The sequence below is a fragment of the Chiloscyllium plagiosum genome, unplaced genomic scaffold (genome assembly GCF_037043375.1).
Source record: "Chiloscyllium plagiosum isolate Xiang-an unplaced genomic scaffold, Cpla_swu_hap1 HiC_scaffold_35, whole genome shotgun sequence".
In the NCBI taxonomy this organism is placed as follows: domain Eukaryota; kingdom Metazoa; phylum Chordata; class Chondrichthyes; order Orectolobiformes; family Hemiscylliidae; genus Chiloscyllium; species Chiloscyllium plagiosum.
The window spans coordinates 66,331,752-66,357,972 of record NW_028270173.1 but is presented as its reverse complement, the minus strand read 5'-3'; the positions used below and the strand labels follow the sequence as shown (position 1 = coordinate 66,357,972).

The 26,221-nt window shown below is 40.3% G+C and overlaps 1 protein-coding gene across 1 annotated transcript; it reads left to right on the top strand.

Moving 5' to 3' along the window:
• The first annotated feature begins 1,483 nt into the window (after positions 1–1,483).
• Positions 1,484–3,744, top strand: LOC148141079 (putative G protein-coupled receptor 139). The gene is made up of 2 exons (XM_087979079.1): positions 1,484–1,553; positions 2,834–3,744. The coding sequence occupies exons 1-2, from the start codon at positions 1,484–1,486 to the stop codon at positions 3,742–3,744; spliced, it is 981 nt and encodes a 326-aa protein (XP_087835205.1).
• Positions 3,745–26,221: the final 22,477 nt, after the last annotated feature.

Sequence of the window (26,221 nt, the reverse complement as noted above, 5' to 3'; positions counted from 1 at the left end):
GTACACCTGACCGCGCAGATAAGAACATAATCCGCAGATCGATCGATTAGGAGTGAGACTAAGTCTGCAGTCAGCCTGTTCCGTTAACTGCAGAAGGATAAAAATGGAATAGTTGGAGAAAATGAGATGGTCTGATAACATCTGTGGAGAGAAATGAGCGTCAACATTTTGGACTAGTGACGTTCCTTCAGAGCAAGTTCTTTAGAGTTTGGTGTAACAGAAGCCCGTCCTGCTTTTTGCGGATTGTTTGAAAGTGTTAGTCATCAAAACCTTGTCCCCTACGTTTTCTTTGTCAGTTTATCTTGTTGCTCCTCAGGTGAAAATCCATTTCTCATCGCAATTGTGCACCGCACACACTTAAACAGAAAATTTAAAATAATCTTTTGATTCTGTGCAGAGGTCAGACATTACAGAATTACAAAGTATTTGCTAAATGTGTGAAGATTAAAATACATTTAAGTATTTGTGGATAGAGCAGGTAGTAGAAGGGTTTATGTGCATCAGCATACATGGACTCTTGAATGAAATATAATATTTAATTATTATCTGCATTATTAATGTAGAGAAGTATGCACTTTTGGAATGCTTGTTACCATGTCATTACAGAGGAAAATAATGTCTATCACTGGGTTTGGCTCTGCCCGCAGCTTGTTCTTGATATCTCAATTCCGAATCAACTGCTCTTCAGGTGTATTTGTTAGGTTTATTAGGTTGGAAGCTGTTGAATCATACAATCCCTACTGATGTGGAAACCAGCCATTAGTCCCAACAAGTCCACCCCGACCCTCTGAAGAGTAACCCAGCCAGACTCATTCCCCTACACTGTTACTTTACATATGTCGCTAAATAATGCAGCTAACGTACATATCCGTGAATAGTATAGGGCATTTAGCACCGTGCCATTCATATTTCATCCATATCAGAAAATGTATCAATTGAATTTATTGCATACTATTTTAAGAACACCATGCTTGAGAGAGAAATGCATTATAATCGACACATCAATGCAATTTTCTTTCCCGCATCAATAGCTCTATTCAATTATTCTCAGTTTGAGGAGTCTCATACTTTTATCTTAGACATACAATTGCATAAACGAGTTGTTTCCAAAGCATGCAGAAAGAAAAGATCTAAATTTCACGAATTTTCGGCAGGATAAATTACTAATTACAAAAAACCCAACATCAATTACGTGCCTACGCCTGTTTGCTCAAGTAATTACCTAATTGCAGATGTTTTGTAATGCTTCTGTATCATTTAAGATTCACCCCAGGTATAAATATGATGCAATCTACGCACGAGAATACCGTTGTGGATTTATAGAGATCGAGACAACTGTCCTTTAGCCCATTGCGTCTCTACCAGTAAAAAGCAACCACCGAACTAATCTAATCAATTTTTCAGCACTTGGAACATCACCTTGCGTTCATTAACATATAAGTGTAGTTTGTCATTTCTGATAAGTAGTTTTTCACCTTTAAAAATGGATTCGCCCGTAATCCGACAGATAATGCATGTATACTATCCAATTCTTGCAACAGTTGGTGTTCCAGGTAAGCGTTGTTTCTATTTAAAACACTAAGGTATTAGGGTATATTTGCTCTGGAACTATTCTCTTGGTAAAATTGTTTTATTTTATAATTTTGATGCACGGGTATGAAGAAAAAGAAGAACGAAGGGAGTTTCACTCGAACAGTAGATGACAAATACTGGGACAACGTTTGAAGAAGCAAAGAGTTACTTTAATTGATCACTGTATTTCTAATGTAACCAATGTTACAAATGGAATAGATATGTATTTCATGCCGAACTCCTGATTTCAGCACTCTCCCCCCCCCCCCCCCCCCGAAAGACAGTGTTCCGATTGGGCATTAATTTGTTTATCTGTTACGAATTCTCATTTGAAACGATCTGAAACCCCCCAAAAAGACCTTACCTTTTGCTTATTCGTTTTTCCTGTGAGAATACAGAAATCTAAATTGCCCATAATCCTGCACAAATCCTGCAGCATGCTTTTGGCGTATTGTCTTCTCTCAATGTTTAACTACACCGGCAAATCAACCAGTGGATGCGTTAGTCAAAATCAATATTTTTGTCGATGATGTATTTCTGATGCATGCAAGTTATATTTCATTTACTCCAGACAAAGAGTCGTGTCCACATCCTGAACTATATGGTTGCAGAGACCGTTTTGTGTGAAGTTCAAGGATTTTCATGGGGGTACTTACCTCTATGGGAGCAGTGTGCAGAACTTGGGCAAGTTTCAGCCTGCCATGTTAAGTGATTGTGAAATTGAAGTGTGATGCTTTTTATGTGCGTGTCCAACAATAGTTGCATATCAGCGTTCAGCAATTTTCCGATTAAAGAATGCAATCATGCTTAACTTCAAAGCGGAATAGATCGTTCTGATGGTTAACGATCTGATGGTCTGGATAAAGAAAAACTCAATGTTTCAGTCCGAAACAAAAAGCAACAATAGTAAGCCATTGGGTCCCCATGCCTGTTCTGCCATTCAATAAGATCATGGCTGATCTGATATCCATCAGGCACTTTTCTGCATTTCTGCCTGACTTCTTCACTCCCTTAATTATCAAGACTCTCCCTCTCTCAGATTAATGGTCTACATGAGTCTCGAGTTACAAACAGGGTCTTTTAATATTTTTGATTTTCAGTTCTTGCATGTCACAAAGATAGATGTTTTAAAGGTCAATCTTGAATATAATCGAGTAAACTTTGAGTGAAAACTACACGAAATGTTATTCTAAAGTATTTGTTTATCGCCACCTGATGCAAAGAGAATTACTAACGGATTGGATGTTGCCGTTTGTTGCAGCTAATTTGATCACCATCCTCATTCTCTCTCGTGGAAATTGTGACCTCTCCAAATGCATAACCCGTTATCTCCTGGCAATGGCTGTAGCTGATCTATTGGTGCTGATATTCGAAGTGATTTTGTATCAGATTAAGGAAGCGTACTTTCCAAATTCTTTTCTGAACTACACACCTATATGTAGTCTCAATCTGGCTCTGCTTTATGTGTCCATTGATTGCTCTGTCTGGCTAACTGTGGCTTTCACCTTTGATCGATTCATTGCTATCTGTTCTCAATCACTCCGAACAAAGTACTGTACGCCAAGAAATGCAGCTGTTGTCTTAACAGTTGTGTGTGTTCTAAGTGTTCTGGAAAATGCTCCAATCTATTTTATATATGAACCTCGGGAAGTCGTTGACAACGTACCATGGTCTTGCTATGTCAAATCAAGCTTCTATGTCTTAACAATTTGGGCAGCATTTTTCTGGTTTGAAACAATTTTGACCCCATCTGCACCGTTTGTGCTGATCCTTCTGCTCAATGCTTTGACCATCAGGCACATTGTGCTCTCCAATAGAGTGAGAAGTGAACTCAGAAGAGTGAAAAGTCACACTGATCCAGAAATAGTGAACCGGCGGAAGTCTATCATTTTACTGCTCGTTATATCTGGTAGTTTCATAACGTTATGGATGGTATTTTTCATATGTTTCATGTATGTTCATTTTACTGACGCTCAATTTTTAGAAGCAAATTATGGAGATCCATTCACCATTGCTGAACAATCTGGTTATATGCTAAGGTGTTTAAGTTCATGTGCAAACACAGTTATATATGCAGTATCACAACGCAGGTTCCGAGATGAATTGAAAAGTTTGATTAAGCAACCCGCCTATGTCATTACCAAATTATTGAAGCATTGCTTTACAGTATGAAACCCAATGTTCATCCTTGTGGAATAACAATAGTTTCTCAATTGTTCATGATGCACTTGTCTCTCCAGAAGAAGTGACGACTGTCAGTCGGCTTCAATATCTGCAATGACGTAATATAATATTCAATATGACACTTGGTTTCTGACAATCTAACAGATTTGCATCTCGTTTACTTTGGCCTGGACGATATGTCCTGGAATGGAGTTTCATCAGTAACAAGATATCTCGGTTCCTTACCATACTATCAACCAGACCTAAATAAATTGTAAGACTGCAGCTGGGCAGCAAGCTGGCTCAGTGGTTAGCACTACACCGCACAGCGGCTGGAACCCAGGTTCGATTCCCGCTTCCAATAATCTGTGGAGTTTGCACATTCTCTGTGTGCATGGGCTTGCACTAGTTTGCTTCCACAGTCCAAGATATTTGCAATTTAGGTGAATTGGCCATGCTAAATTGTCTATAGTGTTCGGGGATGTCTGAGTGAGAAGCATTAATCAGAAGAACTGAAAGGATGATTGAGTGGGAGAATGGTTTCTGGTTGGGTTGGTGTGAACTTGGGCGGAAGGCCTGTTTCCACGCTGTAAGGATTCTATGATGAAAGTATTAGGCACTTCCTTGAGTATTTGTAAATAACTCTGATGAACATTGCCGTCAGTACTTGGCTTATAATGCCCCACCTGGCATTCTTCAAGGTTTCAGTGTGATAAAATCATATTTTGTCACACTGAACTTCTAACAAAAGCGTATTTAATGCCTGAATCTGGTAAATTATTTCATTGTGTTCAAATACCAGTCATGCAAGAATTTGAATACACAGTTAACGTGAAAGTGCATTCTGGATTAGTGGTGCTGGAAGAGCACAGCAGTTCAGGCAGCATCCAAGGAGCTTTGAAATCGACGTTTCGGGCAAAAGTCCTTTTTTATTCCTGATGAAGGGCTTTTGCCCGAAACGTCGATTTCGAAGCTCCTTGGATGCTGCCTGAACTGCTGTGCTCTTCCAGCTCCACTAATCCAGAATCTGGTTTCCAGCATCTGCAGTCATTATTTTTACCACGTGAAATTGCAGTCAGTTTACCAATTGGTACAGATTTCAGATGCAGTTGTACATTGCATATCTTTCAGAACTGTCCCGCCAGTGTTGGTTTTGAAATATTATCAAATAACAACACTTAAATTGCGAATAGGAAATCCTTTATCACACCTGATTTCAACAGCGATTTCCCTTTTTCATTGGAACTTGATAACCAGGTCTAAACTGATTAGCGTGTGATAAAATCGACAATGAATATTTGTTGTTCTCTGACTTCAAACTTGATCTGCACTCACAATCGAACACATGCTTGTACACCCACATTGGAAATAAGCAGTTGAACAAGCATTAATGCATAACTCCAAAAATGAAACAATATTTGTGAAATGGACCCAATGCTCAAACATAATCAACATGCCAATTGACACATTATCCCAGGAATGCATATTCACCCCTCATAAGAACTAATCATTGTGATTATCTATTATTTGCAAAATGAATAGTAGAAATATTTCCCCTTCATTTCAAACACATCATTCGTTGTCATACAGATCATGACTTTGCAAGCAAACGCATCTCTGTCGAACAAATCTATTCAAATAGATCAGAATATTTTTTTTTCTGCTAACTTCAATACAAGATCCTAACCTCAGCGTGACTATGAATGTGCAAGCCCCCAAAATTGGCACTTCTGCCACAAAATGAACTCGCAAAGTGAACTGACTATTAACCTCCTCTTTTCACCGGATATATCAAATTTATGTATTAATGAAGTCAATCCCCTAAAGTGAAATTGCCTCTGAACCCAGAAAGCTTCTTGGTACTTGAACTGTCGAAGGTTATCACGATTAATGTTTATGATAATCCATCAAGTGCTAATTAGTTGAACAAATATTTTCATATCAACAGTGCCTCCAAAGTTTCCTATTGTTCCAAAACAGATTGATTAGTCTCAAGTTGACCATGCAACCAAACTGAAAATTTCTAATTGCTTTGAATTGGTTCCCAACTTCGGCTACTTTTCTGAACTGCCTTTGTTATGTCAAGATTTTCAAAAGAACACATTACAAATACAAGAATAAGTCGGTCATTCATTACCTCAGCTGTGCGATGTAATTTTTAACTCACATCTTTATCATCTAAGCTACTCAGTAGCAACAATTCCTGGAAATTACAAATTATCTACCATATTGTTGGTAGTGTAACTACAAGTGCTTGGGGGAGAGAATTCCAGATCACCGAGAGAAGGCATTCATCTGCTTGAATGATTTAAACGAGTGTCTTCTTGCTCTGGGGTCAAGTCCAAAGTATCGAGACTCACCCAACAGAGAGTCATAGAGTCCCACAGCATAGAGACAGGTTCTTTGGCTCAAACTGGACCATGCTGACCAAAATGTACATCTACAGTAATGTCATATTTTTGCACTTGGCCCATATCGTTCTAATACTTTACTATCCATGCATTTGTCCAATTGCAGTTTAAATGTTCTTAATATACCCACCTCAACCACTTCCACTGACAGCTCATTTTATACGTGTAGCACCTACTGTACAACAAAAAGTTAACCTTCAGGGTCTATTCTATTATTTCTCCTCTTACCTCAAAATGATGCCCTCTCCTCCGTGATTCCCCAACCCTGGGAAAAAGACTAAGTGCATTCACCCTATCCACGCCTGTCATGATTTTACACACCTCTATTAGATTTCCATAAGTCTCCTACGCTCGAAATGAAAAAGTACGAGATTATTCAAACTCTCCCTCATCCTCAGACCCTTAAATTCAGGCAACACCAATGTAAATTTCATCTGCACTCTTTCCAGTTTTTTTTCTCCTGTGACAAGGTGACCAAAAGTGAACACAATGCTTCAAGTGCAGCTTCATCAACGTCTCGTACAGCTGCAACTTAATTTCCCAACTCTTAAACTCAGTGCACTGACTGATGAAGCTCAGTGTGCCAAATGCCTTCATCACTGCCCTGTGTACTTGTGACTCCACTATAAGACAACTGTGAACCTCAACTCCAATATCCCTCAGTTCCAATATATTCCATAAGACCCAGCAATTCACCATGCCGACCTTGATTTGAATTTCCAAAATGCAAGATCTCACTTATCCACATTAAACTCCAATTGCTTTTTTTCTGCTGTCCCCTTCCCCCACTGATCGAGATCCTGCTTCAATTTCAGATCACGTTCCTCTTTTGCTAGCTTACTGTCATCAGCAAAATTACAGCAAAACATCTATTCATATTTTTGCTGTCTTTCTATAAGTATTTGCGGTAGAGAATTCTCGATCTCTGAGCAAAAAACATTCCTCTGCGTGAAGGATTTAAATGGGCGTCCTCCTGTTCTGTGGCCATTTCCAAACTATCAAAGCTCTGCACCCCCTGCCCCCACCACACACCCCAATAGAGAGTCGCAGAGTCCAACAGCACAGAGACAGGCCTTTGGCTCAACCTGGTCCATGCCAAAACGTGCATCCACTCTAACCTCATATCTTTCTGCAGTGCATTCCTGTATTTCCTTTTTTTCATCAAGGGATTCCCTTGATCTCAACTGCCCTATATCTGAGGCACACCGCTTTTATTTTCTGGTCAAAGCCTCAACATCACTTGTCATCCAGGGTTCCCTATTCTTGCCAACCTTGCCTTTAACCCTCCCAGGAACATATCGACCCTGAACTCATGCTGTTTAACTTTTAACAGCCTCCCACTTGCCAGAGGTCCATTGGCCTTCAAACAAACTACTCAAATCAACCGCTGCAAACTCCTTCGTAATTCTATCAAAAGTTTGCCTTGCCCCAATTTAAAACTTGAACCTTTGGACGAGTTCTGTCATCTCCATAACTACTTTAAAATTAATAGAACTATGGTCCTTGGTCAAAACGTGCTCCCCTATTACCATCTTAGTCAACTGCCCTACACTATTTCCCAAGAGTTGATCGGATTTTGCCCCTTCCGATTAGGATACTCTATATACTTGTTAAGGAAAATTTCCTGAATGCATTTAACACATTCCACCCCATCTAAGGTCTTACAGCTCTGGAGGTCTCAGTCTATGTTAGGAAAATCCCCGATTATGATAAGTCTCCTCAGTGTTCCTTTAATTCCTATAATTCCAATAATGTCACATCACATTCGTATTTCTTAGCTCCACCCACGAAGCCTCACCAGATGATCCTTCAGTTATTTCATCTCTGTTTACTGCTGTGATATGTGCCTTAGTCAAGAATGCAACTCTCCCTCCATTCCTTTTACAACCATTCCTGCCAAAAAGCACTTGTACCCTTGTACATTAAGCTGCCAGTCTTGTCCCTCCCTTAGTTATGTTTATGTAATGGCTATAATATTCTAGTTCCAAGTTCACCTCCACACGCTGAATTCTTCTACATTTTCCATCAGCCCACTTGCTTTGAAAATAAATGAAATTTAAACCTGTAGGCATTCCTTGCAACCTGTCGTGTTCCAGCCTGACCCATCTTGTCATCGTACTATTTCTGATTACTGAGCATCACACTTGCCTCCCTGCTGTTGAGGATCCCAATGCCCCTGCCAGTCTAGTCTAAACCCTCACTCGCAGCATCACAATACATGGCCGCCAAGATATTGTACTCTCTCCAGTTCATGTGCATCTTGTCCCTCTTGAACAGGTCACCTCGTCTGAAAGAAACAATCGAATGATCAAAAAATCTGAATCGCTTCCCCCTCACCAATTCTGCAGCCACGTATTCATCAGCCATATCCTCCGTTCTTACCTTCACAAGCACTGCGGAAAGCATGTTCTTGCCTCCTAACCGTGAAGTTCTGGCCTCAGTATGGATTTGGACGCACGGCCTCAGAGATGCTTTGGCCCAGCATGTAAGTCTCTCAATAGCCTGGAAAGGTGATCTCCCAACTTGGAGCATTGGCCTCTCAGCTTGACACAGACACAGTGGTACGACACTGCGTGAACTGGAGGCTGAGATGCTGGCATTTACAACTTTGGAAGAAATGGTATTTTGAATATTTTGTAGGCTCCATAGAAAACACCTTACTGAAGTCCATGTATATGACATCTATAACTCTTCCCTCATCAATTAACTTTGTCACTTCTTCAAAGAATTCTATGATTATGGTAAAACATGACCTTCCCTGCATAAAAGCATGTGGCCTATAACTGATAGGCGTATTTTCTTCCAAATGGGAATAAATCTTCTATGTAATGCAGCTCTGTTTGTGGGTGTTGGGATGAAGCATGAGAACATTATTTCAATGAGCCACCATACACTGCAGCACAGAAGAACTACGGAGAACAGAGAAAAATCATCTATGCAGTTGTGTTCAAAAAGGACGGGTACCCAATGAATACAGTCCACCTTTTTCTCAGTAACAATCCTGAACAAGCAGATAAAACATGTCCAGAAACCCTAGCCACTCTCCTCTACATCAAAGACATCTCTGAAATAACTGCCAGACTACTCAGACCCCTTGGCAGCATGGTAGCCCACAAACCCACCAACACACTAAAACAGCAGCTGATGAACTTGAAACCCTATACACACAACAAGCAAAAGTAATGTCATTTACAAAATACCGTGCAAGAACTGTAATAATAATAATAATAATAATAATAATAATAATAATAACTGTAACAACAAAAACTATAACAAACACTACTTTGGACAATAGGCAGAAAACTAGCCATCAGGAGACATCAACATCAACTAGCCACGAAAAGAGATGATCCACTCTCACCAGTATCTTTATATATAGATGAGGAAGGACACCACTTCGGCTGGGACAACACATCCATCCTAGGGCAAGCCAAACAGGGACACGCACTAGAATTCCTAGAAGCATGGCTTTCCAAATGGAACTCTATCAACAAACACATTGACTTGGACCCGATTTACCACCCATTGAGAAAAGGACCGGAAATGACATCACCACTGAAAATGACATCACCACAGCAAATGGCATCACCAATACAAGGAAACCGAAACACATAAATAAAAAGTGATCCATACCACCAGTGCTTCACTGGAGGCTCACTGAGGATGTTACCCAGATTGGTGACAAAACATCTGAAAACAAACCTTCCAGCTCAGCGAGCCAACTCACATCCAGAACCTCAAACTGAGCTACAAATCTTCTCAAAACTCGTTAAAGGGAAGTTTTAACTCAAGGACATAGTCAGAATTGAAGGAATCAACAGAGAGCTGGTTATTCACAATATGTTATTTGATATGAAATCCAAAATAGCGATCATTATGAAAGCAGTTCGTGAACATAACCACTTTCAGGCATAAAAATTCAACTTTATTAATGTCCGATGCAATGCTGAAAACATCATATGTTCTGGAAAATATCACCAGTGAATTGAAAAAAAAGTTCCTACAAAACTTAATTGCTTTGAGATTGCACTTAATTGCACTCAAAGCACTTAATTGCTTTGAGATTGCAAATTTTTCAGAGGAATTATGAACAAATAAAGGGAAATAAGATTATAAAACAGCAAGGCAATCCTTATATATATTCAGCAAATGGTCTTAGTGGAAATTTATCATGGTTAAAAAATTGATTAATTGACATGCATGAATAAAGCAGTAGGACGATAATTGTAACTAGAATTTTTTTTCTTAATGGAAAGTTTCAGGTAATGGAGGACATCAACAATAAAGGAGAAGATGACTTAAAATAAGGTGTTGAAATGCACAAGGAAAAGTGAAAGGAAAAGAAAATGATCATGAAAATGTATTTAAACAGCAACAAAAATGGAAACAGGCAAAAGTGAGGGCTGCAGATGCTGGAAATCAGAGTCGAGATTAGAGTGGTGCTGGAAAAGCATAGCAGGTCAGGCAGCATCCGATGAGCAGGAAAATCCTGAGGAGATGACCAAAAATGGAAACAACTATTTCTCCTGTGCACATATAGTCTATGCATACATCTGGGAAACAGACCCTTTGATGCAACTCGTCTATGACAACCAGATATCTGAAACTGCTCGAGTATCATTTGCCAACATTTTGCCCACACTCCTCTGAACACTGAACAATTTTGCCTACTGTACCATCTCCTCCGGCAGCCTGTTCCATACATGCCACACCCCTTAAATGAAAACGTTGCCCCTCAGCTCCTTTTTAAATCTTTCCCATCTCACCTTAAACCAATGCCCTCTAGTTTTGGATTCATCTACCCTAGGAAAAAAGACCTTGTATATTCACCATAATCATGCCTGTTATGATTTGATAATCCTCGATTAGGTGAACCCTTAGTCTCGATGAAAGCATAAGCCTACTGATGCTCTCCCTGTAGCTCAAACACTCCACTTGTGGAAACATCCTTGTCAATCTTTTCTGCACTTTTAAGTGTAACAACTTATTTCCTCCAGCAGGAAGACCAAACCTGAAAGTAATATTCTAAAGACGGCCTCACCTCCCAAGACAACCGTAAAATGACTCCCATTCACCACTCTGTCAATAAGTGACTCCACATTCAAGGAATCATGCATCTGCACCCTGAAGTCTCTTTGTTTGGCAACATTCCACAGGGCTCTCCCAATATCTACATATCTACTAAAATGCAATACCTCTCATTTATCTAAATTAATCACCATCTGCCATTCCAATCTTATAAAAACCTGCCAGTCTTTGCCCCATTGTCCATCTAATCAAGGCCCCGTAGTTCTCTGAGACAACCTTCGTCGCCACTACACCATTTTTTATGTCATGTGCAAAATTACAAACCATACCGCCCCTCCCCAACACCCCCGCCCCCCACCCGCGATATTACATCCAAATCATTAACAAAATTAGACTGACCACGAATACTTGAGCCAAAACGCTGGTAACTGACATTGAGTCTTTAAAAAATCCGCTCTCACCACTGTCTATCTCCGACCATCAATCCACATGAAAGTAATCTGAAAAAAAAAACAACTTGCAAATACTGACGGAAAGAAATACCAGAATCATTGGGACATTGCATTGTACTAACTTTAACAACCTGGAAAATAAGTATAAATATCAATATATTAAACTCAATGTTGTTCACCCAAAATAGATGTAAAAGTGGGAGAGATAGCAAAGACCAATGCAATGTCGCCAAACACCTTCCAGATCATAGCAAGGCTTTGTCTTACAAGAGAGACAATAGTGGTGGTTAATGAGGAAGATGACATTTTTTAAAATGACGAGTGCCACACATCACGTGAGGGGAAAGGTTGAGGAGAACCCTGCATAGTCACGTCAGCTGAGGGGTAACTGAACCCACACTACTGGCTTCAGTATGTATCACAAGACAATGGCCAAGTAAACTGTTTTATCCACGTGCACAGAATAAACAAGGAGAAACCAAATTGGGGCAATTTTGTTTATTTCTGTATTGATCAAGCTATGACATTTTTTAAAAATTAAGGTGTGTGTTCCTTCACCTTGCCCGACAGTTTTACATCTGTATGTTGAGTTTACACTAATAACGAAAATGTTACATGAGTTACCTGCAGGTCCCTTGTCCTAACAATGGCAAAACAGAAGACAAAGTTGATAAAGGAGGCAAATGGGATGGTTGCCTTCAGTGGCAGAGAGTACAAGTACCAGAGTTGGCAAACCACGTTGCAGCTTTACAAAACCTTCATCCAACGGCATTTGTATATTAAGTGCAGTTCTGGTGGCCATACTCACAAAATGAAGTCGAATCTTTGAAGAGAGGGCAGAAGGGTATCGATGGCATTGGCAAAGAAGAACGCTTAAAAAGATGAGGATTTTTTCACTGGAAAGACAGCGGCTCAGAAGAGACCTGATAGAGGTATACAAAATAATGAGAGGCACAGATAGAGTGGAGTGTCAGAGGCCTTTCCCCGGGGTTAAAGTTTCAATTACAATGTGACACAGGTTCAAGGTGAAAAGGGTTGAGGACCAAATAAGGACAGAAGGGTTGGAATTTGGCATTGTTAGGGCTTGATGATTGACACCGGCTTGGACGGCCGGTACGTGTGCTATACCGCTTTTTGATCTTCTGTTCTTTTAATAAAAACTTATTTAATTCGTGAATGTAGAGGAAGACATCACTACATTAAGTTTCGGTCATTCATAGAGTTATAGGCTCATAGAGTGTACAGAATGGAAACAGACCCTTCGGTCCAACCCGTCCAGGCCGAGCAGATATCCCAACCCAATCTCGTTCCACTGCCAGCACCCGGCCCATATCCCTCCAAAACTTTCCTATTCACATACCTATACAAATGCCTCTTAAATGTTGCAATTGTATCAGCCTCCAACACTTCCTCTGGTAGCTCATTCCATACACGAACTCCCCTCTGTGTGAAAAGGTTGCCTCTTATGTCTCTTATATATCTTTCCCCTCTCACTCTAAACCGATGGCCTCTAGTTCTGGACTCCCCGACCCCAGGGAAAGACTTTGTCTATTTACCCTATCCATGCCCCTCATAAATTTGTGAATCTCTATAAGGTCACCCCTCAACCTTTGAAGCTCCAGGGAAAACAGCCCCAACCTGTTCAGCCGCTCCCTATAGCTCAAATCCTCCAACCCTGGCAGCATCCTTGTAAATCTTTTCTGAACCCTTTCAAGTTTCACATCTTTCCGATCGGAAGGAGACCAGAATTGCACGCAATATTCCAACAGTGGCCTAACCAATGTCTTGTACAGCCGCAACATGACCTCCCAACTTCTGTACTCAATATTCTGACCAATAAAATAAAGCATACCAGCTGGGACAATATTTCCTACATACAGTACAAATATACCCACGTCTGCAAATTGCTCAATTCTGTCCCATATGTTTCTAAGCCTTAATTTCGTGTAGTTACTGATATTGCAAACTTACCTTAGAGTTCAGGTGCATGGTTCTCTGTAGGTGGAGTCACAGGTAGAGAGGGCAATGAAGAAGGCTTTTGGCACACTGGCCTGCATCAATCAGGGCATTGAGTATCGAAGTCGAGAAGTGATGTTGCAGTTCTACAGGATTTTGGTGAGGCCACACTTGGAATCTTATGCTCACTTTAGGTTACCTTGCTATAGGAAGGATGGTATTTAACTGGAAAGAGCGCAAAGGAAACTTACAAGAATGTTGCCAGGACTCAAGAGTCTGAGTGAGAAGGAGAGATTGGATAAGCTAGGACATTTTCCTATCGAGTGTAGGAGACTGAGGAGGCATATTATAGAAGTATGTAACATCATGAAAGGCAGGGATAGGATGAATGCACTCAGTCTTTGAGCAGTTGACAACTACAAGGTTACAATAGAAAGAATGAACTAGAACAATTAGCAAATCTTCTTTACAAATCGGGTGCTAAGTATATGGAGTGAACAGTCAGTAGAAGTTGTTCAGTTGGGTAAATTAATAACTTTCAAAAGGCATTTCGATAAATACTTGAATAGGAAAGATTTAGATGAATATCGGCTAAAGGCAAGAAAATAGTGTCAGTGTAGGTGGTCATTTTGGTCAGCACGGACCAGTACCTGACCAAAGGTCCTGTCTCCATGCTATAGGACTCTACGACTCTATGACTTAGTGTAATTTTCAAGTTCAACTGGAGCATTTGAATATTTGACAAGTAGTTTTTCCTGTTCAGATGAGCTTATTTCCATTTATTGTTGGATATTTGAAGGGGTGCACAACAGTTATGTGAAAGAACATGAAATGGTCCAATCAGCAGCTGCGAAATACCGGGGAAAATCTCTATGCAAACTGAAGGATGTTGATGCAGTTTATGGCGATTAATTCTTATCTATTAATATGAAATATCATCGCTAATTGTGGCAAAGGAGACAGAAATAAAATTTCGAAGTAAGTGAGTTTTGAGAAGATTTGTAGCTCAGGTTGAGGTTCTGGATGTAGGTTTGCTCACTGAGCGGCAAGGTTCATAAACAGACGTTTCATCACTATACTAGGTAACATCTTCAGTGAGCCTCTGGGTGAAGTTTTGTTGATGATTCCTGCTTTCTCTTTATATGCTTGGCTTTCTTTGGGTCGGTGATGTGGGAATGCCATCACCACAGGGAATGACATCACCGACCCAAAGAAACCCAAACATAAAAATAGAAAGCAGGAATCATCAGCAATGCTTTGTGCAAAAGCTCATTGAAAATGTTACCTAGTATGGTGATGAAACGTCTGAAAATGAACCTTCCAGCTCAGTGAGCAAACCTACATCCAGAACCTCGGGTTGAGATATCTCTCCACTCCCGAGGCTTCCATGCTCATTCCTGATGAAGGGCTTTTGTCCGAAGCGTCGATTTTCCTGCTCCTCGGATGCTGCCTGACCTGATGTGTATTTCCAGCACCACTCTAGTCTTGACTCCAAACTCCAGCATCTGCAGTCCACACTTCCGCCATGGTGATGAAATGACAGAGTAACTTATCTGCAGTCCATATATATTCTTAGTCTCACTCTGGTCACCTTGTCTTTTTCGAGGAAGCACAACAAAAATAAAATCATCAATGTTCATTAGAAAACATGAAGAACAGCTCCGGGTATATTTATGTCATAATTACTTACAGATCACACAAGAAGCATAATCCATTAAAATGTGAAATATTAATGGTTTAGTTGTGGTTGGCAAAGGAAGGGATCATGTATTATTTAAATCAAACTACAAACTTGAAACCTGTGTGCAGGGCCCCAAGGTAGCTGATGACAAGATGAACAATTAAATATTAAGTACCTTGCAAAAAATTTGGAAAATTAAGGAGCAATGTGAGTGATGTTGTTAAGCTGCTTGTCCTCTTTGTAAACGTCTTAAGTATTTAAAAACTTTGCTGGCCTGTGTCTGGATTACATCAGTACGTTCAGCATTCAAATATTTATTAAACATTGCGAAGTCCACTATGCATTGCAGATGATCAGACAGCTGGCCTTCCACACAGAACAAAGTTACTGAGGGAATGGGATAGTGATCACACCGATGGGTTGCCACGCATGTGAGTGAAATACGGAGAATGTATACAACAGAAGATTGGCGAGATCCTCAATGAATATTTGTCCACTGTTTTCAACATATAGAAAGATTTGGGAACATGTAGACGTTAGTGGTGAAGTCTCAGCTACAGTCTATATCACAATAGAGGCGGTGTTGGATGTATTAAAGTGTGTGAAGATGGATAAATCTCCTGCGCCTGAACAGATGAAATTAAGAAACCTGCACAAGGCTAGAGATGAAATTGCGTGAGCACTGGACGATACTTTTGCATCATCTTTGCCATGGGTGACGTCGCTGGTTGCAAAGAATCACCTGGGAACTCTCCATTACTCAGTCTAACATCTTTGGTGGGTAAGCCATTTGAGAAGATTCTGAGACATCAGATTTACATGCATTTGGACAGATAGGGTTTCATAAGAAGTTAGTCAACATGGATTTGAGCATGAGAAAACATGCTTCACAAAGTTGTGTGAATTGTGTTGATGTAGAGATCAGGAAGGTTGACAAATGCAGGGTGGTAGACGTAGTTTCTATCTATTCAGCAGGACCTTTGTTCAGGTTCTACATGATAGACCAATTTTGAAGGTTAGATCACATGGAAACCGGTTGTTGTCGGGGTGGGGGAGTTTTGATACATTTTTGGCTTGGTAGGGGAAAGCAGAGGGTAATAGTGGAAGACTGCTTGTCAGAATAGAGGCCATTGACAAGGGGTGCGTGTCAGGTGTCAGTGCTGAGTCCATTGATGTTTGTTGTTTATGTCAATTATTTAGATGAAAAGTTTGCAGCGTGGAAGATTATCCAGAATTGCAGCAGGTCCTTGATCAATTGAGGAAGTGGGCCGAGAAATCACAAATGGAGTATAATATAGGTAAGTGTGAGGTCTCGCATTTTGGAAATTCGACTCAAGGTAGGAGCTTCATGGTGAATGATAAGGACTTATTGAGTGTAGTGGAACGGAGGACTTTGGAATTCAGGTGCATGGTTGTCTGAAAGTGGAGTCAGAGGTAGATAGGGCAGTGAAGAAGGCTTTTGGCACTCTTACCTTCATCAGACATTGAGCATTCAAGTTGGGAAGTTATGATACAATTGTACAGGATGTCGGGAAATTGAACTTGAAGTATTGAGTTGTTTGATCTCCTTTCTGTAAGAAGGATGTTATTAAACCGGAAAGAGTGCAAAAGAAGTTTACAAGGAACTTGCCAGAACTGAACGGTCTGAGTGATGGGAGAGGTTGGAAAAGCTGGGACTATTTTCCTTCAGAGCCTGGGAAACTGAAGGGCAACATTACAGAAGTGTATAAGATTAAATGAGGCATGGACAGGGTGAATGCAGTCAGCCTATTTATCCAGGGTTTGAATATCGAGGACGAGAGGGCATGAGTTTAAGGTTAGACAGGACAGAATAATTCTTTTTTTCACACACAGTACTGGACACACATGGAATGAGTAACCAGTGGGAGTTGTTGAGGTGAGTACGTTCACATTTAAAAGTGTTATGGACCAGGCCAGACCCTCTCAAAAATATTTCAAGAAGATAGCATAGAAACAACTTGACTTTATCTTAAAGGCAGTTCTAAGTTTGGTGGTATTCCATGGGTGATGCAGCTGGACAAATCCCTCTGCTTTAACCAAACAGAATTTCTTTACACATTACACTTGGAACACGAACAAACAAAAACAGAATGTGGAATGACTTAACTCATTTGAAAACCTAACCAACTCTATCGCAACTTCATTCAGCTGTTCCAATTCCCGCAACATGCTATACACTCACCCCTTAGCAAAATGTAAATTCAAATGCAGGTTCGTACAGGCCAGCGGACGCAACGTTCAAAGAGTTCAGAGAGGAAGCCAGGCAAGTACCGCCTTTTGAAGCAGGAAACCTCTTATTTCTGCAGTTGCTTTACTGCTACCATTAGTTTTCTCTGACTGCTTGCTAAAACTAAAACCAAAGAAGAAAGAAGTCCTGAACTGTGAGAACGGGATACTCCAATTTAATGTTTGAAGAAGTATTTCCTGACAAATGGGAAACTCTGCCTTTATGACCCCTTCTGGAAAAAAAAACAAAAACAGCATAACCTTGTTCAAGAGGCAGCATCATCACACCACCCCCTTAAAAACTACCAGCAATATACAAACATGGCTTTATTTTCAAACCACTTTATCTTACACTGTTATTACATGACAATTCATATGCATTATAACCATGCACACATGCTCTACGAATTCTATTTCAGTGTGTTTATTCCTGTCAGCGAACACCTCTATTTCTCATTCAAGTCTCGAAAATGTGTTGGTCATCACGTTGTCTCACCCTGCTACGTACACAATATTCAAATTGAATGTCTACAATAATAAGCTCCATCCAAACTGTATGGAACTCTTGTCCTTAAGTTTCTCCAAAAACTTTGATGGGTTGTGATCAGTGCATATGATTGCCTCAGATGCATTACAGGCAACATAAATGTTGAAATGTTTAATGCCAACACCAAGGTCAATGTCTCCTTATAAACTGCCGAATATTTCTATTGCTGGATGTTAAATTTCCTGGAGAAATGCACCATAGGTCTTTTTACCTTATTGTCATCTCCCTGTAAGAGTGCAGCATGTATACTCACATGACGTGCATCGGCAACAACTTAAATATTTACGTAATTAGGTGTGGATAAGACTGAGGCAGTGGTTAGCACAGCTTTCAGCCTGTCAAAAGCCTTTTGACAGTCTGTCGTCCACTGAAACTTCTTGCTTTTCTTTAGTAATTTAGTAAGTGGAACAGCCACTTTGCTAAACTCTGAGATGAACTTTTTGCCAACTTTAGAGGGTTAAGTCTATAAGGATGCTACTTGATCTGAAATACATTTTCTATGTCGTGCATCATGCGTAATTAGATTAGTATTTCCCAGCTTATTTTCTCGTTTCTACCTGCTCAACAAAAAAAAAACAACTCTTGCAGGTCATTTTGGTTTTCCTCTGGAAGCTAACACAATAATTTATCCCAATTTTTGAAACCTTGCTCATTGTCCATTTTAATTTAAGGAAGGATCAATTCAGGATCCTCGGAACCTCGTTATTCACTCTGTATTGCATCCAGTGACGCATTCTCCTTTTGCTTTATTTTCCGACTAAATACCTTTTTGGGCATATTCGCAAGACAGACTCTGTGATTTTTTTTTTCTGTCTGGGTCCTTATCAAATAGTCCAGGCTCACTCAACCTCCCTCTGACTTGATAAGAGCCACTAAACCTTGCTTTTAAATGTTCGCCTATCACTATAAGTAATGCCACCACTCTATTTCCTTTTGCAAAATTGCAAGATTTTGATTTCTTGTCTGCTTCCTGTTTCATTGTTTGCTGTGATATATATTTAAATATGGTCTAGCTAACTTCCCTACTCTATTTACCGGTTCCCTAAAATTTGACACATAGTTCAACTATCTGGTCTCTGAATTCTGACAGAACAATTTCTTCTTAATCAATTTTGATGGTCATGACCAAAAGCTAATTCAAATGGACTGAATTTGGTCTATTCATTTCATGCATCGCTGATGGCAAAAAGGGCAAACAGAACTCCTTTATACTAATCATCTGGGTAGTCTTGACTATGAGCCCTTAACATGGTTTTTAACGTCTGATGCCACCTTTCGAGCGTTCCCTGCAATTCTGGAAGGTACTTAGTGGATTTGCATTGGTTTATTCTTAACTTACTTGAATAATTTTAATGTAAATATTGACCTTTATCTGATTGTATTTCTGTGCGTAATCCATATCTAGTGAAAAATTTGAGTAACTATTCTCCAATCGCTTTTTTTGAGGTATTGCGAATTGGAATGGCCTCTAAAAATCGAGTGGACACATTCATTGTTGATACCAAATACTGATTCCCATTTTTTGTTTTAGGTAGGGTTGTGACAAAATCAATTAAAATGCCTCTAAAAGGTTCCTGAAATGCAGGGATAAGTATTGAAGGATCAGACTTTAATACTGCCTGTGATTTTTCTTTTCAATTTCCTGACGTGTATGATATGTCTCGCAAAGTCAATTACATCCTTCTGCAGTCCAGGCCAGCAAAAATTATTTTGTGTTTTAGCTTGTGTTTTTCTTACACATAAATGATCTCTTACTGGTATTTCATGAACTATCTGCAACCCCTTCCTCTCTATATCCTACAGGAAATACGAATTGGTGAACTTGCATCCATTTCTCATTTGCCTGAATATGTGATAGTCTTCTTTACCTAATTGAGATATAGAAGCTCTACAGTGTGGAAACAGGCCCTTCAGCCCAACAAGTCCACACCGACTCTCCAATAAATAATCCACCTAGACCCAATCCCCCTATTGCATCTTTACCCCTGACTAATGCCCTGATTCTTTTCATCCCAGACCACTATGGGCAACTTTAGCACTTATCCTGCACATATTTGGACTGTGGGAGGAAACTGGAGAACCCGCAGGAAAGCCACGCAGACATGGGGACATGGTGCAAACTCCACATAGAAAGTCGACCGAGGCAGAAGACGAACTTGGTCCCTGAGCCACTGTGCTGCCCTCATCATTTTTAAAATAATAGCGCTGGGGGATACACTCTAAATTCTACTTCAGTATTTTTTAATGCAATTACTTCAGCTTTTTGCCTTTCTGTTGTAATTCAGTTATTTTTTCTGAGTGACAGATGTTCTCTTTGTCCTCCACCTGTTCGACTCTAGTCCCAATCGTTTGAACAAACATAGCCTCTGGTAATTCAACTTCAACCTTCTTATCAGTACTCTTGATCTCCCTTCCTGTTTCAGGTGATGACTTTGTGATCTTGTTATAACACTGTCAAGAAAAATCCCAGGATATGCTTCCTGTAGTTCCTCATTTACCTGAACGTCCACTGGCTCTTCAACCAACAGTAAACCACACAGCAACATGTGTCCCAGCTATAAGAAAGGACAAATTGTATTCTAGAGTTGGAAGTTTTCCCAGTTTTCTCCACTTTTCACGAGACACTCTAACCAGTGATGGGACCAGATGGAGTACAAGACCGAGCAATTAGAGCATATGCAGATCAACTAGCAGAGTTCTTCTCGAACATCTTTAACCTCTCCCTGCATTAGGTCACTGCACCTGCCTGTTTCAAAAGGGACAACATCATCCCTGTGCCTAAGAAGATTCATGCAGCATGTGTCAATGACTACTGCCCAGTGGCCCTAACTTTGGTGGTCATGAAGTGCTTTGAAAGGCTGGTCATGGCATTCATCAACTCCAGCCTCCCCACTACTCTTGACCTACTCCAATTTGCCTATCGGACCAACAGATCCATGTCAGATGCCATATCACTTGCCCTTCACTCCTCCCGAGAACATTTTGACAACATGACCAGCTACGTAAGAATCCTACTCATTGACTACAGTTCAGCCTTTAACACTATTATCCCCTCGAGACTGATACTCAACTTAATGATCTCGGACCAAGCCCCACTCTCTACAACTGGATCCTTTGTATACTGACCCACAGGCCACAATCAGTGAACATTGGGGACAATACTTCATCCTCAATAAAACTCAAAACTGGATCCCTCCAGGTGTGCATACTCAGTCCCTTACTGTATACCTATGACTGTGTCGACAAATACCAGACTACTGCCATTTACAAGTTCACTGATGACACCGCCATAGGGAGATGGAAGACCTGGAAAAATGGTGCACTGGGAACGACCTCATTCTCAATGCCTGCAAAACCAAAGAACTCATTATTGATTTTCGGCAGGATTTTCTCATGATCCCTACACATTAACAGCACAGGGGTGGAATGAGTGGCGAGTGTCAATCGCCTGGGAGTGGTCATTCACAACAGGCTTTCTTGGACTCTTCATGTGGACGCACTGGTTACTAAGGCCCAATAATGTCTCTTCTTCCTCAGGCAGATGAGGAAATTTGGCATGATGGCAAATGCTCTTGCCAAATGTTATAGGTACGCCATCGAGAGCATTCTGTCTGGATGTATAACTATCTGGAATGGCAACGGTACATTCAAGACTGGAGACGGTTACAGAGAGTGGTAAACTCGGCCCAAACAATACAAAGGCTAACCTCCCATCTTTAAAATCTATCTACCTGGCCCACTGTCAAGGAAAGGCTGCCAGCATTCGCAAAGATTTATCCTGACCTGGCAATGTTTTTCTACAACCTCTACCATCGGGGAGAACATACAAAAGTCTGAACACATGCACCAGCCGGTTTTGTAACAGTTTCTACCCTACTGTTGTTAGAATACTGAATGGACTCACAAACTCTTCACATTCGCCTGCATCTGTATTTTTGTTTTTGCTGCTGTTTACCTATTATTTATTATCTATGCTACTTAACTATGTGTTCTTACTGTATTGCTCACAAGACAAAACTTTTCACTGTGCCTCGGTATACATGAAAATAACTTCAATTCAATTCAATTCAATTAACCTCACTCTGCACAATTGAGCACTCCTTGTCTCACTATGAATTGCATACTCTGGCACTCTTTCTGGCAATACTTCTTCTGAGGTACAATGATCTCATCTTTCAACATCAAAGATTGTCATTATCTTGTATCTCTTAATATTGTAACGTCTTTACCTACTGCTCCTGATCTATACGAGTTAACCTTGCCTTCACAAGTATATGTGTTAAAATGATCTCGCAATTCCTCCTTCACCACCCTCCGACCAAGTCGTCTATTCAGGTGCTGCTTTTTAGCTTTCACAGTGCTTTCCTTTCCCATTCCAACATAATTCACTGGCTTACCCTGTTTTCCTACACCTGTCTTCCCATTGTTTTTTTCTAAGCCACCAATGCTGTGATTTCATCTGACAAAAAGTGTGATGCTGGGTAAGCACATCTGCTCAGGCAGCATCCGAGGAGAAGGAGAATCATATTTCGGGATTAATCCCTTCATCAGGTATGTCACATGGTCTGCTTTATGGCAGTGAAAACACCAGGGCTTTCAAACTTCTCTTTCCCCTTAATGGGGTTCACCTTTATGCCTATGGTAAGTTATTCTTATCACCGAGATCTATTTGTCCCTTACCACGTGAGGACTTCTGTTTTCCTCATTTTTTTTCCCTCATGGATCGAAATCCATATTGAAACAAGATCTTTCATATTTGAACCAACTCGTAATCATCAGCCATTTCACCTGCTCGTCTCCTGCCATTTTAACTCTCTGCTCTTCCACATGAGGTCTCATTGCTTCAGAAAGTGAATTTTTGAACTCTTCCAAAATGACTGTCTCTCTCAGAGTGTGATATGTCTGCTCTATTGGATTGTTGAGAAGGCATATGGTGTGTTAGCTTTTATTAGTAGAAGAATTGAGTTTTGGAGCCATGACGTCATGTTACATCTGCACAAAATTCTGGTGTGGCATCAATTGAAGTATTTCATACAGTTCTGCTCGCCACATTATAGGAGGATTTAGAAGCTTTGGAAAGGATGTAAACGAGATTTACAAACATCTTTCCTGGTATGCAGTGAAAGTTTCATGATGAAAGGCTGAGGGACATGAGGATGTTTTTGTTAGAGACAATAAGGTTGGGAGGTGACTTAGTTGAGACATAAACGATGATCAGAGGATTAGATACGGTGTACAGTGAGAGCTTTTTTCCTCGTTTGGTGATGGCGAGCATGAGGGGACATAGCTTTAAACTGAGGGGTGATAGATATAGAACAGATGTCAGAAGTAGGTTCTTTACTCAGAGAGTAGGAAGAGTGTGGAACTCCTTGCTTGCAACTGTAGTAGACTCGCTAACTTTAAGGGCATTTAAATCATCATTGGGTAAGCATATGGATGAAAATGTAATCATGTAAGTTACAGGGGTTTCAGATCAGTTTCACGGTTCGTCGCAACATTGAGGGCCGAAGGGCCTGCACTGGTCTGTAATGTTCTATGTTCTATGCTCTATTTTAGGCCATTATCAACGTATGAAAATTACTTTGTTTGATCGCTTCAAACTGAATGCTTGTTTGACAAGACTTCCTGCTTAGATTTCTGAAACGTTGTGTGTAGGCATAATCTCATGTGCATTCAAGATGGCCTTCTTCACTGTTTCACGGGCCCGAGATATCTCCTCTGTTTTTGATATAAATACCTCTCCAGCTTGACCCACCAATTTTGTTTGGATCACCAAATCCCAAATGGTCACTGGCCAATTCATTTATTTAGCCACCTTCATAAATGACATGAAAAATGCTTCTACGTCCTTCTTATGAAGTTCGAACCTTCGCTCTTTCTCCCTTTCCTCTCTCTCTTTTTCGCTCTCTTATTTCTCTTTCTCCTTTTCTTCACTCTTGTTACAAATGGATCTGTGGAATTTATTGCGTTAGAGTGCAGTGGAGGCCAGGAATTCACTGTAACTGTCTTCTCGGCAGAGATTGATCAAGTCTTGATCTCACAAGGAAACATGGGCCGCGGGAGCGTGTGGGTAAATTGATTTGAAATGCCTATCAGCCATGATTTAATGGCGGAGTGGACTCGATGGGCCGAATGGCCTTACTTCCTCTGCTATACCTTATGGTCTCATGGACACTGTGGGGAACCCACTGCTAATGAAAACAACACACAGAAAAGCTCATCTCGCCTCGTCATCTGCTAAAGTATGATTGCCTGACAATTCCCAAATTCCAGTACTTAAAGAAAAAAAAAGTCAATTTATACTTTAACTCGGAAAGTGGGCATTAAACAATAACTATTCGCAACTCTAAGCCTCCTTTCTCTTAACTGCTTGTTATCTGTCTTCAACTCTACAACAACATACTGATCCCATAAAAACACGTCTTAAAATTACATCAACTTAATCTTAAAACCACATAGTGGCTGTCGCCTATGGTGTCCTCCTTCTTTCTGCTGAATATCTCCATGGGTCACCTTTTGCTTTTGACTGCAAAGACTTTTCATGTGAAAATGGTACCTTTGATAGAGAGTGTAATGAATGGCAGTCTCTTTCTAGATCGCAGTTGCTCTCTGTCTAACTTGCAAAACGCCTGCTTCTTTATACCCCTAATATCAGATCGCTTCACTGGTTCGAGGTTGACAAAAACAATAAATTGAAACTCGAATGGATTATAGTATACCGGGACATAATTCAGACGGATTGGTTAGATTTGAATTGTGGTTAAAACAACTGATGTATCTAGTTAACAGCCAAATGTTACATATTTTCAATTTTCCAGCGCAGTTTGAGACTGCTAGTCAGTCACATGATAGATGCCTGCAAGCTGTTCATGCAAAACAATATTCACGTTTCTTGAAGGTACAAGCCTTCAACTTGACATCCTTTCTTTTCTCTTTTTGCTTTGTTACATCAATTCTATCTTTTTTTTGCCATAGCGATTTGTTCTTTTTCTCTTTCCTCTGCTTTTAACTGTAATTGAAACTTTCATTTCTTTTTCTCTACCTTTTTATTTTTTGCTTCTAATTCAAGCTACTTCATTTTCAATTCATTTTGTGCCATTTTCAAATATGCTGGTGATGTTTCCAGCAAATTGAAATGCCGAGCTATTGTTGTAATGACCTCTCATTTTCTCTTGGATGAAGTCCTCTGCTACTTCAGCTTGACTGCCAATTCTAGTGGCTTTGTCTTGTTTACTTGTTGTAAAGCTCCCAAAGTTAATACTTCCACCCTGTAAAAACTCCTGGTGACTGAAACAGCCGCGACTGCACCAAGCACTGTATCAACCAACTAAAATCAACACCCGCAGTATAAGACACTAACACCTCTCACTTGCCGCCTATGTTCCCAAAACTGTAATCCCAATTTGGAACTATAGAATAAATGCCACCAAGAACCCCCAATCTGTTATGGACCAGGCCAGATCCCCACCAAATATTTCAAAAAGGTGGCTTAGATACTAATTTTATTCGGGAGGCAGATATCAGGTTGATATTCCACAAGTGATGCAGCTTGTCAAACCACTCTGCTTAAAGTGAACAGAAGTTATTGACATACAACACTTGAAACACAAATAAAACAAGAACAGAATTCAGAAAAACAACTCATTTGACAAACTAACCGCTCTATCACAATTTAGTGAAGCTGTTCCAATTCCCACAACATCCAATAACAGATGCCTTAGCAAAAGTAAATTCAAACGCAGGTTCTTATAGGCAGGAGGGAACAATTTTCAGAGAGAAACCCAGTCAGGAACCCTCTGTTGAAGCATGGAACCTCTTTTCACACTACCTGCTTCTGTCCTCCCAGTAGGTTTCTCTGACTGCCTGCAAAAACTAAAAGTAAACTACAAAAGCACCTGAAATAGGAGAACTGGTCACTCCCCTTTTCATTGCTCAAAGTGAACATTTCCAGGCAAATCGACACTTCTGCCTTTACAACCTCTTCTGGGAAATAAACAAGGGAAAATAAAGGGGAGGCATTATCTCAAAAGACATTTGGATAAATGCATGAATTGTAAATATTTGAAGGATATGAATCATGTGCAGGGAAATTGGTTCAGAGTGGATGGACTTTTTGTTTGGCATGTATCAGTTTGTGCTGAGGGGCCTGTCTCCATGCTGGCGG